Source organism: Diceros bicornis, chromosome 7, assembly GCF_020826845.1.
Source record: "Diceros bicornis minor isolate mBicDic1 chromosome 7, mDicBic1.mat.cur, whole genome shotgun sequence".
Taxonomy (NCBI): Eukaryota; Metazoa; Chordata; class Mammalia; order Perissodactyla; family Rhinocerotidae; genus Diceros; species Diceros bicornis.
The window spans coordinates 25,524,831-25,538,870 of record NC_080746.1 but is presented as its reverse complement, the minus strand read 5'-3'; the positions used below and the strand labels follow the sequence as shown (position 1 = coordinate 25,538,870).

At 37.1% G+C, this 14,040-nt stretch overlaps 1 protein-coding gene across 1 annotated transcript in view; it reads right to left on the bottom strand.

Annotated features, from left to right (window-relative positions):
- ARHGAP20 (Rho GTPase activating protein 20) overlaps nt 1-14,040 on the bottom strand; it is a 112,333-nt gene that overhangs the window by 15,057 nt on the left and 83,236 nt on the right. Inside the window, exons 7-9 of the mRNA XM_058545254.1 lie at nt 11,948-12,025; nt 9,547-9,613; nt 6,759-6,947 (exon numbers count right to left, since the gene is read on the bottom strand). Coding sequence (XP_058401237.1) covers nt 6,759-6,947; nt 9,547-9,613; nt 11,948-12,025 — 334 coding nt within the window. The remainder of the gene's footprint in view (nt 1-6,758; nt 6,948-9,546; nt 9,614-11,947; nt 12,026-14,040) is intronic.

The following is a 14,040-nucleotide window of genomic DNA, read 5'->3' as shown; positions in this document are numbered from 1 at the left end:
AGTTTGTGCTTATAGAACAGTAATCATAACAACAAAAAAACCTTGATTACAAATTCTATTCTGGCCATATAACTCCCCAGATTAAGAATACCGTTTTTTCCCCCCAGAGTGGAAAATACACCTGGGAGAATACTGGAATGAAAGGGCAAACAGGTAGAAGAAAAGTTGTGTTCCATATTTTACCATCTACCATAAAACGTTCAGTCCAGTTCCAGTTTAGCCCTGGGTCTGAAGCAGACGTGGAAAGTGAGCCTGCTGTGGGCGCGGACTGAGAGTTCAGTTCAGGCTAGAACCCTAAGAGCTACATCAGAGCATTCCCAGAAAGATCCTACTTCAACCCCAGAACTCTTGTGCTCCACTCAAGTTTTCCATACTTACTAGGTGTGACTAAGTCACTCAGTCTTTCATTTAACTTTTGCTCTGTTCTACGCAGTGGACTAAGCCCTGCTATGTGTTCCCAGGCCTTAAGAAGCTCATAGTCTAGTGAGACATGCAACAAATCATCATATGTAATTTTTATGTTACACTAGAGATATTTATAAAGTGCTCTGGAGATGCAGAGAAGAGGGCACTACCTGCCTGAAGGAACAAAGACTTCCTAGAAGTGACATTTGAGTTGGGACTTGAGGTCAGATCTTTAACAGCTATGTCCTGAACCCCCAATAACACTAGAGCTGTCTCAATGGAGACGGGTCATGACCCCAAGGCTGAGTTAGTGATCTTGGTCTCAGGGGTGGCCTTCCGAGAGATCTATTGCTACTCTGTTTTCAGTGTAAGATTATTTAGTAGGGGATCTTCCCCACACTAAGGCAGGAATTTGAAAAACAGATTGGGGATGACTATGTTCACCTAAGGTTTTTTCAGTTAACTGAGATATTTTCCTTAAGCTGACTAGAGAAAGCCTCCCTCAGAAATAGAGATATGGAGTTTTATCTTTATTCCAGTGTGGTTTATTTTATTCAGATGGTTTAAAAATATAATATTAATTGTTCTCAGCCAATACTCTATCAGAAATTATCTTCCTCTTTTATCCCCTTGTTAGCCTCAGAAACAAGATACGATTTTCCACATAAGAGACCATACAAAATAGCCACTTCGTAGGACTAAGCAATTTAAGTATTTATGAGTTCTGTGGATTTTAAATAAAGAAGTCCACAAGCAGAGTGTGATGGACTCTGAGTATGACAAATGGCACTTGGTAAACAAGTCAAAGTTCTATATGTTTATAATAAGTTCTGAAAAAGAAGATTTAGCTCATTTTGCCCTATTAGAAGTCAGGTTAATAGGTGGTATGTATATGAACAAGGGTAGGGCAAGAGAGTGAAAAGTCTTGTTCCTAAACTCATTTCCTTCTAAGAGGTTTCCTTTTTTATTTTTACTCACGTTAGGGATGAGGTGAGACAAAGAGGGTGGGAAAGACGGTGACGCAAGAGTGGCTTTTACAAGCACATTGAATTTTGATACTCAGTCATATGGTCATATTTTGTATATCACAGTGAGGCTATGGGAGTACTGAAAACAATCTTCCATGGTGGCATGTTGCCGTCAAATTAAAAAAAACCAAGAGGAGTAAGACTAGCAGCGGGGATGTTGACAGTAAAAGGGTAACTATGTAAAATGGTCTCTGCTTCATGAAGTGAGTTAGTGCTAACATGTCCACATATCATGGCAGTGAGGTCTAGTGACAAGAGCAGGGATTTAGGGACAGAAGACCTAGGTTTAGGTTTCAGCTCTACTGTTACATGCTTTGTGATCTTGGATACAGTCTCAGTCTGCTCATCTGAAAAATGAGATAATAATGTTACCTTACATGGTTGTTTTGAAGCTTAAAAGCAAGAATTTCATAAACTGTTAAATTCTATGTAGCGATTACTTGTTAACATTATGAATAGTGTCATCATCCAGGGGCCAATAACTCTATTTTTAGAATTTCTATACTTTTTACAATTCTTCAGTCTTTCTAGATATCTTCTGGCTTTTCCACCTCTAATTAAAACACTACGAAGATGTAAAAGGAAAAGGATTGGAGATAAGTCAAATGAGATAGTCCTGTTACTTGTGTGAAGCTCTGGTATAAAGTTTGGTGGAAGACTGGGGGTTTAGGTGGAATGTTTTTGATTAAATGTGCATTTCAATCATCTATATCAGAGCACAGCAAACTATGCTCTATAGGCCAAATCTAGCCTGCTACCTTTCTTTGGATAACCTGTGAGCTAAGAAAGGTTTTCACATTTTTAAAAGGTTGGAAAAAATCAAAAGTAGAATAATATTTAGTTACACATAAAAATTATATGAAATTCAGATTTTACTGTCCATAATAGTTTTATTGGAACACAGCCACACTCATTTGTTTATGTATCATCCATGGTTTCTTTCGCTTCACACTCAATGGCAGAGCTGAGCAGTTGTGACAGAGACCATAGGTGGTGCTGTCATTGCTTTGCACTGCTGCTCAGTGACACACTTATATCTCCATAGTGTTTCGAGGGCCACATGTATCATGATACTACAACATTTTATCTTTTTATTACTCATCAAGTCTAAACAAGAAAAGAAGAAAAAAGTGGACTTCTAATGTTGGGCTTTTAATACAGTGAAGTGTGGATGACTTTATTATTCAATTCAATGGCAAAGTTGTGTCCTAACTGTGCAATGACACAACAGCTGTGGTAAAAGAATACAATATATGTTGATATTACCAGACTGAGTGCTCATTACAATATTCCCAACTCATAGGAAAGCAATGAACAGACAGTTTTAGAATATGTAAAATGAAATATCTCAGCACTGGAGAATTTCTTCACAAAAATAAAAAATGAAAGTGAGGTTGCATCAAAATAAGTTTCTGAGTGGCTCATTTGTTGGCCACTCAAGGAAAGCCATTTACCAATGGTGAGTTGATTAGATCCGTGTGCCTGCAGTAGACAAAGAAATGCGTACAGAGAAACTAGATTTAAGACGATTAGCCTTTTGGTGAGAACAGCTGCTTTGAATAGCTGAGGACATTAGAAATAATATCAATTGTAAGCTAAAAAACAGGACAAATGATTTTGAGTGACTTCCTTGGTTCTTGATTAGTCGACAGAAGTTACCAATACTGCTCAATTGTTTATTTGGGAAGTCAATGCGTTGTTTGAAGTGACTGAGGAATTAGCCTTGAACAGTCTGCGTGGAACAACTACAGGTGAGAATCTTTTCAAAGAAGTCAAGAAAGCAATAATTTTGTACAACCTGAAGTGGAATCTGCTAAAAAATGATATATCTGATCATGGTAAAAGTGTGTGGAGCAGAAAAAGGTATAATTTGATGAATTTACAAAGCTTGCGAAAATGTAGTGTTTAACGCCTATGGTATTATTCACAGTGGTACTGTGTGGAGAATATTTGAATCTATCTGGTGTTACTGGATCAGTAGTGTCAACAGCGAACTTTATTCAGTCTCATGGACTTAACCACTGTCAGTTCTATGACTTTTTGTCAGAAATATAAGCCAAATAGCCTGACTTGTGCTATCACATAGTTCAAAGGCTCAGAAATGGTTAAGTTTATAGTGATATTTGAGCTTAGGACTGAGATTGAAATTTTTATGAATGAGAAGAATTGCCCTCAACCACTATTATTGAATACTTAATGGCTTTGGATATTAAGTTTTGCTGCAGATTTGTTGATGTTTCTTTCTCTCTTTTTTCTTTTTTGCTGAGGAAGATTAGCCCTGAGGTAACATCCACTGCCAATTCTCCTCTTTTTGCTGAGGAAGACTGGCCCTGGGCTAACATCTGTGCCCATCTTCCTCTACTTTATATGGGTCGCCGCCACAGCATGGCTTAATAAGCAGTGCATAGGTCCGTGCCCGGGATCCGAACCTGTGATCCCTGGGCTGCGGAAGCAGAGTGTGTGAACTTAATCACTACACCACTGGGTTAGCCCATCTCTATTTTGTTTTCAAAGCTTTTTTTTTTGGTGAGGGAGATTGGCTACAAGCTAACATCCATTGCCAATCTTCCTCTTTTTGCTGAGGAAGACTGGCCCTGAGCTAACATCTGTGGCCATCTTCGTCTGTTTTGTAAATGGGACGCCACCACAGCAGGGCTTGATGAGTGGTGTGTAGGTCCACACTTGGGATCTGAGCCTGCAAACCCCAGGCTGCCAAAGCAGAGCGTGTGAACTTAACCACTACGCCACCAGGTCGGCCCCAAGCTTCCTCTATTTTATACACGGCTTGCCACCACAGCACGGCTGACGAGTGGTGTAAGTCCACGCCCAGGATCCCAACCCACGAACCCAGACTGCCTAAGCAGAGTGTGCTGAACTTAACCACTAGGCCACCAGGCCGGCCCCTTTGATGATGTTCCTTAATGCATTTAACCTAAATGACAAGGAATGATAGTGCTTATACACAAAACTTCTGACAGTTGCATTTTGAAAACAACTGACATTTAACCACTAGTGATGTCAAGCTGCTTCATACACTTCTCGTCTGTCAAAAGCTACGAGAAGCAAGATTTCCATTCCTATACAAAGTCACAGCAGATATATTTTCCAAGCTCAGACTACACTTCCAGCAGCATTTTATCGACCACAATGCAAGTGCAAAGGAAGTTTCCATATCTCAAAATCCATTTAACTGTGCAATGAGGAGCTTCCAGCTAACCTTCAATTGGAAATGATTAATCTGTAATAAATGACATGCTAAAAGGAAAATATCAAAAGAGGAATCTAACAAAATTCTACAAATGCTTTCAAAGAGAAGAATATACTCAACTAAAATTATATGCTTGTAGAATGATATCAGTATTTGGCAATATCTATCTGTGTGAAAAGATGTTTTCAAAGATAAAGTATATAAAGTCTCATACAGATCAGAACATTTTGCAATCAATTTTGATGACTGGAACACTAACTTTGAACCCCAATTAAGTGAAATGTTATCCCCAAAAGAATTCTTCTAATTAGTAGACCTGTATTACATAAAATTGTACTCAATTATTATTATATATTGAATATCATCAATAAAAAAATTTGTGGAAATTTGTTTTCTCTTTTGTTATAAAAGTAGCTACATAATATCCTTGATTTTGTGTGTTAGCCTGCAAATTTTACTATCTGGCCCTTTACAGAAAAAGTTTGCTGATCCCAGATCTAAATCAGTGGTTTTCAAAGCAGTTGATCATCAAAATCTTCTGTATTAAAAAAATACAGCTTTTTTTTAGTTGACCTGTAATTTTTTTAGTTGCACAGGTGATTCTGATGCCCAGCTAGGGTAGCCCCATTGGTCTACAGTTATTCCAGCCCTGATCCCATTCACTAAGAACCATCTACAGCTGCAATCACTATTATCCTAACTGCCAATAGGGAGAAACAGAGGATTAATAAGCAGATGCCTACAATTTAATTAAGCAAGTCACTGGCAAAATTTGATAAAATCCTTAGGAATCCTGACCCCTGATAATTGGTCAAATTAATTAAAATAAAATTGACAGGGAACCCAGAGAAATAGTTTCAAAAAACACAGATATAAAGGTAGAAGAGTAAAATATTGTTCTTCTCAGCTTAGTTATAAAGGCAACATTCCCTTTGTATCTTTAATGAGAAGCTACAACAGGCTTATTAATAAATTCGTTCATTCAAAAATATTTACTGGGTAATTAGTTATATATGCCTGGCACTGTTCCAGGTGCTGGTATATAGCAGTGAACAAATAGACCAAAATCTCTGCCTTCATGGAGCTCACATTTTAGTGGATGGAAAACTTTGACATCTCTATAATACCCCTTAAAATGGCCCAAAGATGTGAGTAAATAGCCTTAGAGTCCCAAAACTCAATTTACTATTATAGGCGAGAAGAAGGCTGGTGCCAATGTAAGGTAAGTTTTTACAGCTGGTGTTGGCAAGAGGTAGTCCCTGACTGATGATGTCAATAAAGTATAAAGTTTGGGCTAGGACATCAACAGAAAGTGACAGGGTTGGATGTGCATGTGTGTGGGATGCATATAAAACAGTTGCCACTGTTCATTGGGTCTCCCAGTTGGTTCAAATTGACAAAGGCAGCTACAGAAATTCAGCATCAATTTTCTACTATCCCACTTACACTTTTGGTATCCCTTTTCTACTATTTCTTACATAAGCTTACTTTCCGACTGAGGGCTTATAGCTCAAACTTGGGTTAAGGTAAATGATGGTCTTCCTGCGTTAAATATCACTTGTATCATTCTAGAGTCTTTATTATGGGGTGGGTAGAGATGGCTATGTTCAGAGGGAATTCAGACAGATTAACAGACTAAAGAGAGATTTCTGTAGAAATCATTTTGCCTTCACATACTTATCAGTACCAGAATCCAGGGAGGGCATCACAGTCTCCTGACACCCATCACTGACAACCTCCTTTTTATAATGTGACCATTCAGGGGGAACAGACAGTGCAGTGTATTATAGTACAAAGAAGGCACTGAAGCACCTGCAGCATTGCCTGCTGCCTTTGACTCTGCAGTGGGCATAAGGTTAAAGGGGAAAGAATAGTGAAGAAAGAAGGAAGAGACTACTGCTACTAGCTGCTGATTATAGTCAGTCATGCCTATGGCTGATTTATAAAACAATCTTCTAAAACTCCATCTCTCCTTTCAAAACACTTAGCAAGTTCAAAAGAAAAAAAAATACCTCATCTGGCTGGAAGTTTGAGTCTTTGCCTTTGTACTAACTTTGTTTTCAGGAATGAGAACTTTTGCTAAAAAAAGGCTCTATAAAGGAGGAGAAGCAACTCACCACTCAGTTGGTGGACCGCAGCTAGGCGGCTAGGCTTTAGGATGAATTGGCACTGCATCTCTCGGGGCAGCTGTTCCATGAGGAAGGGCTCTTGGAGGCTGGAAGGGGTGGTGGAGTCCTTTGATCCCTGCGTCAGGAGCGCAGTGTCTCGAAGATGGCTCATTTTAATTCCATAGGGATATTCATGGCCTACACAGAGAAAAATCTAAATGTAGACTTTAGGCTGACTGGTCCTGTGAGCATGTGTGCCACACACTGGAATGTACCACAATTTGCTCCTGGGACTTCTGCTATCAAGAATCCTTTTGTTGACTGAGCGATCACCATGCACACTCTTACAGTTGAAGACGGCTGCGTAATGCAGGTGGCCCTACCAAAGGAGTTTTAAGTGGGGGGTTGTCGGGGGGGACGCAAAGAGAAAAAAAATCTTTAAAGAATATCTTTTTTGGAATGCACAGGTTAGTTTGTGAGTTGCATAATGTTGACTTTTCCTATGTTCACATATAAGAATATTTAAAGGTATTCTAGTTCCTCCCTTGACACTATATCTGTAAAGCTTCAGCAAATCCTTGACCTCTCTCAGCCTTAAATCCATGATTTAAAATATTTACCCTACCTATCACACGGTATTATAAGGATCAAATAAGTAAACCTTAGTGGTTAATATTATTTAAATAATAAGGGTAAAGAACCATATATTTCAAGCATCACTATTATTACTATTATTTAACACAAGAGGTCTGTTTGGAAAAGACATTTCATTACTTTTTATTAGTTATATACTTAGAGTTACTTAAGAGCATCAGGACTGGTTTGTTTGATTTATGCTTCCCTCCCACTGCTGCCCTCTGAGGTTAGCATTTATAGGCAATAATCAGAGACAAGATTCAAAAGGGAATTTGCAAACTAGAAAAACTAAACCCTGGATATCTGACTGCAACACAATTTTTTGCTCTTTAGTGCTCTAAGTAATTGCATCTTCTTAATTTAATCCTCAAGTACCATTGTGCTGTACATTTAGCTTTTTTTAAGTACAGAGAGTAAGTTCTCTTCTATTGTTGATTTATCACTGAATGTAACTCAGTGAACTCTTCCTTTTCCTTTCCAACTGGCATAGGCATACAATGTCAATGTTCCATTAATATCAAGTACTACAGCTGCTTCCAGGGATTAAGGCCAAAAAAAAAAAAAGACTCCTATAACAGCAATAAAACAAAATCAATTTATCAAAATAGCCAGCAGCTGATCTACAACTAAAGTTTGTAAGGCACATTAAAATACATGATGGAGAATTGCTGCTAAATAACAATCATGTCCCCACGTCTCATGGTTTTTTAGCGAGAGTTAGCAATGAAGCTTGAAGCTGTTTTAAGCCTGAAAGTTACTATCTATATAGTTTTAATTAAATTAATATATTTCGTTAAAACAATTTTTAAATATTTATTTGATTTTTTTTTTTTTTGGTGGGGAAGATTAGCCCTGAGCTAACATCTGTCGGCAATCCTCCTCTTTTTGCTGAGGAAGATTAGCCCGGGGCTAACGTCTGTGCCCATCTTCCTCTACTTTATACGTGGGATGCCTGCCACGGCATGGCTTGATAAGTGGTGCAGGGTCTGTGCCCAGGATCCGAACCTACAAACCCCAGGCCACCGGGGTGGAGTGCACTAACTTAACCACTACGCCATTGGGCCGGCCCAGTATTTATTTGATTTTTAATCACAAACTTAATTGTTACTCATGTACTTTTGCAAAAATGACAACATTAAAAAAGAAACTGGAAATGCAGTGAATTTTGTCCTCAGCTATGTGCATGATGGCTTGCTTTAAGTCTGAGAATATACATCTCATAGAAAGTTTGGCTTTAGATTATTCCATTCACTTGAAACACCCTGAATTACAAAGTAGTGATCTCACAGGTAAATGAAAGGATTACATGAGATAATGGACATGATATGCTTTGTACAATGTCTTGCAGATAGTAAGCATTTAAAAATTATTAACAGAAATAATCATCCTCATCCTCATTACTGTCATTATCTCAAGATCTGCTACAGTTACTGTGCCTTATTTTAACTGCTCTATTTCTGTTAACCACACTGAATGACCTTACTGATCAAGGAATATTTTTTAGCCAAAAGATTTAAATAAGGTGAGATATAACCTATTTACCAATAATTCCTCAAAACAAATGCTGAAAAATTTGGCTACAGAAATAGCAAAGTAGTTAGTTAGTGAGGTCATAGCTAGTTGATAAGTCAGTGAAAATTTTTAGGAATCTAAATGGGTTAATTTCATGTTCTTTATGATGCCTAGGAAAGGTCTGGGTGCAGGGCTGGTATTAAATACTCACTGATGGATTAAGGGGCATGATTGGATTACAGATAGTCTTCCACAGAGGCAACATAGTAGGTAGGAAAGGGAACAGAAAATTCAAGAACCGAATATGAAAAACAAATACATAGGGGAAAAGGAATACCAGTGCATATTTCTATCTTTCAGAAAAAAATTAAAAAACTGTTTAGCAAGATAGCTCTGTTTATCAAGTGAAAAAACAGGAAAATTTCCATTTCTTTTCCCAACTATACCATTAGCTGCTTGAGTGAAGAGATATTATTTGTCTAGCACATAGGAAATGCTTGACAGATATTTATCAAATAAATAAATGAATATTACATGAGATTTAATATTTAACAGTATTTAAATTTAGGACCATATGACCAATTCTCTGAGACATTTAGAATTATAATTAAAACATAATCAACCCTATCAGATTTTTGCAGAAACTTACCAATAAGTGGGTATGGTGCCTCCTCTTTGCCAGAATTGACCCATAATTGGTAATCTCTCTCAGAGCCCTTGGAGACAAAAGAATTAACAATAATTCTTTCATGTTTGGTAATTGAATGAGGATACATTTTTTGGCATTTTTATGTTTTGCAAAAAAATAAAAATAGGGACAATATAAAGGCTATTGAGGTTCAGGGGGGTGGATACGGTTCTTGAAGATGGCAGACCTGAGTCCCATAACCCATCTCTCCCTCTCTAATCCCCAACAAAGGACTCAGGAATCCTACCCTCTTTTCCTGGTGATGACATGAACTGCAATGGAATCAGGCTCGCACTATATGGATAGCCCACAAAATGTGAAATCACATATATGCCCTTTTACAAAGGAAAGAGAAACTTCCTGGTTTTCTAAAAGGCTAATCTCTTCTTTAGAGTCCTGCCTTCTGCTATGTCTCTGGATTTCTCAGAGAATACTGGACTTAATCTCCAACAGGCCTCTGCAAAGCCAACCTTGTCATCCAGAAAGCCACAACACTGCAGTGTCTGTGATGAAAAAGTAAAATCTCAAAGGCTGATTATTAGCTCTGCTGCTTCTGAGAAGAGGGAGAATGACCAAGAGGCTTTGAGGAGCTAGGTAGCTGGCATAGTCTACACTGACTTTATTTTGGGCAAGTCCAGTCCTGGGGACAGAAAGGACAAGAATTCTGTCTAGAGAATAGGCCCAGTCATAGAAAACAATGAAATTGTTCACTAGTAGAATTGTAACCCAGCAATACTAAAAATCCCACTTGAAAGAAATAATACTAAATTACACAGACTTTGCTGTATCCTCTAGGAGACGATAAAGCAAAAAGGTTTTAAATGAAGCTAGAACAGAGTGCCTACATTTAATATTCTTGCCTTTATCTTCTGATTAAAAATCATGGCCCTGACCTTATAACAGAGGTCCTGGATATGGAGAATACCCCTCTCTACCCCCTCCCCTACTCTAGCTGTCATTTCCTTCCCCATCCCCTAGTCAAAAAATTTTTATTGCAAATAGGAAGAGAAATCTAATAAAAATCCTTTCTTTTTTTGTGGTGTCTGAAAACACTGTAAAATCCCTTAGAAAAGTAGAACCAAGTAGCTTCAGTTCCTAATTACATTGAATAAAAATATTTTTGGGCTGAGGAGATTGATCACTTTATTCAAAGGAAAAGCATAAATAAGAAAATAAGTAATGTCATTAACTAATCTCCCTTCCTTTCCCTTAACTATTCACTCTCTTTCAAGATATAATTATATAAGCTTAGAAATCAGTGCAGAGGTGCCCGCTTGACCCAGCACATATACATTTAATTACATCTTAAATATATTATTAAATTTAAGTAAAAGAAATCAGATTTCTTATCCTAAATTTCGGTTGCCCTCAGTTCTTAAGGGCTTGTGATAGCACTGTGTACAAGCAAATCTAAATACTATGGCATATCTTAAATATATGTCATGTCACATCACAGTAACATTGTGTTTTCATATTTACAGAGAATCTCACTCAACAAATGGTGTTGTTCAAGTGCTTCCATTGGTTTCCATCCTTCTGAAAGTCACTCCCTTTAATACAAGTACCACTGTGTGGTGTTTATAGACCGGTAGGGTGGAGATGAGGAGAACTTTTCAATTCTCTTTCCCTTACCTCATCCTCAAACATTCCGATCTTCTCCATTAATAAAATTTCAAAAACTCACCTTTGCCCCATAAAACAGAAAAAAGCAGAAGCTAAAAGCAAAACAGGGAAGATGTAGTGTACACACTAAAGTGTTTTAAATCCATGATCTAATTCAAAGCTTGTTTTCTAATTTACTAGTTCATTAGAGGTATCAGCCGTCTCATCCTCTGGACCTGCAGCCAGTGAATATGGTTTCTAGCTATGTGTTCTTTATGTAAACATTCTACTATGGAGCAAATCCTTCAGAATTCATCATCCTAAGACTGACTGAATCTTGAGATAATAAGAGAATAATCAGGTAAGGGAGAAGGACCAGGAGAGGAGACAGAGAAAGAACAGTCATATAGTGACAAGTGGGCAGAGGGGAAGGAAGCTGAAACTTGCTTAAGAATCTTACACCAAAAAATCCTGCTACATATATAGCATCTACAATAAAAATACATATTATCACTCTAAAATTATTGTCTAATCTTATTATGCTTCAGTTTACACAGGTCTTAAAATGGGAATAGAAGACTAGCACCCAATATTAAGCTAATATTAAGGCTTTACTGTCCTTATTTTCTATTTTGGGGGACAAAATATGTCTTTGGTGTTTCTAGTAATCAGCTGTCTTATGACATAAGGAAGAATATTTATGTAAGTCTAAAGTATCCAAGTGTGTTTTTAATTAAGAATAGCTAGCAGAGTAACTTACACTTATCCCTAGCATTGGTAGTGACATGTTGATAACTTCATTCGCTGTATCTGAATTCGTTACTGTTATAGTCTTAGACTGTAGAAAAAAAGAAATAAGAAATACAACTATAAATAAAGAATTTTAAAACAAGTGAACAAGTAATTATTGTCAAATGATTATTCAAAAGAAGACCTTGATTTCAAGTGTTGACAGAGTAAAGCACACGACTTCAGTAGAACACAAAACCTTGATTATAATTTACTTTCATTCCATTATATATTATACCTTTTAATAAAACATCTATTTCTTTTAAAATAAAGCATATGTGGCTCACGAAATATAAGACCTTAATCAAGAAAGACAAAGAATAAATTGTATTCAGAGAGACTACATGGACTACCCTCCCAGCCCAAAAACAAACCAGTGAGACTGGTTCTCTACATCATTTTCATAATGCAACACGTCATAAAAGAGGGAGCAAGCTGGATCACTTTCTGTTTCTTCCTGAGGACTGTTTTCAGCGTGGCTTTTTATTTCTTTGCATGGTAAAGAGTCAGTTTAGGTAAAATCAGAATAAGAACTGCTTGCAAAAGACATTTAAAGTTTAAAATTTTTAAAAACCACTATTTATTGAGAACTTTCTATATGTAAGGTGCTGTGGCTACTGAGATTTTTATTGCTGAAATCTGTAGAGGCCTTAAAACCAATAAGTGTAGCAAAAAGGATTGGGAATTTTAGAAAGTTCAATTCTGTAACCAACTCTGCCACTGAACAGGGTATCTATAATGGCTCTGTGCTAAACTACACTGAGAAATTACTACCTAAAAATAGAAAGACAGTTCACAACAAATAGAAAAGGCATTACAAGATTCTGAGATATCTATAGAGTTCACTAATTCCAAGACATTGTTTAAATATAGCACAATGCCATGCTATCAAAAAAGAAATATTTACTATGCATATAGGTTTTACATATTATAATTAGCAGATAAATCAGCAATTAGGGTTGTGTCCCTGATAGGGCTTAAATGGTCCACATAAGTAGCATAAATGAAAACAAAATGATATAAAAAAGAAGCTAAGTGAAATCCACTGATAATTCATCGCTTATCCTTCCATCACAGTATTTTTCTCTATGAGCCAATTACTTGACAAGACAAATTGCCTCTTAAAGTTGTTTGTTAATTAATTTCAAATTGTACTCCTTGTAGCTCCAAAGATTATGCAAAAGTGTCTCAGAAGCCAACAGGGAGGGCTATGAGCACCCAACGCAGTGTGTGTCTTCTACCAGAAAGGCACAGATGTTTTACATACTGGGCTTTAACTTGAGATATAATTTCATGAAAGGCTTTTGCTTTTTTTTTTTTTTTAAGTCTGAAAATCCCCTCATTTAATTTAAAGAAACTCTATCATGAAGTCTTTTGTAAAGTGAAGAACCTACCCTGTATTACTAATAATCACTCTCAATGTACCTGGCTTCTAAGATAATGATTTTTCTTAATACTAGGCACATATGTTCCAAGCAGTAATTAGACGATGTGTATTTTCCCTGTATGCCTCTCTGGTAGACAAAACAAATGAATTTCATCAGATAGTGCTCTTCAGCTAGTAAACAAATAAAACAAACAGACAAAACTGAAAATGTGGCTATTTTTTCCATGTAAGTAGAATTCACTGACAAATTGTACATAACTAAAGGCCCAGGATAAAGAACGCTTCTCATACATGCACTCTTACTTGGGGGGAACCACTCTTTCTGAAAGCAGGGCTCCCTGAAAAGAGACTCTCACCATGAAGCAACTTCAGAGAGCAAAAAAGAGTGTGTCACATCATCGTTGACTTTACCAGGGTACTGGTGATAAAAACAGAGCACCCAACCTGACCACATCTCTTGTCTTTTCTTCCAAAATGAGAGTGTGACATCCGTCGTTTCTCAAGCACACACTTTTCATACACCGAAAAGAAGTGTCAAAAAAAATTCAAGGGATTTTCCATGAAAATCCTGAATGTAACCAACTGCTACCACAACTGAATCAAAGCTGGCAGAAAAACAGTGGTAGTATTTGCTTTTTTGCTACTTTGCTATAGGAGATCTCTGTAGTCTCAAACCA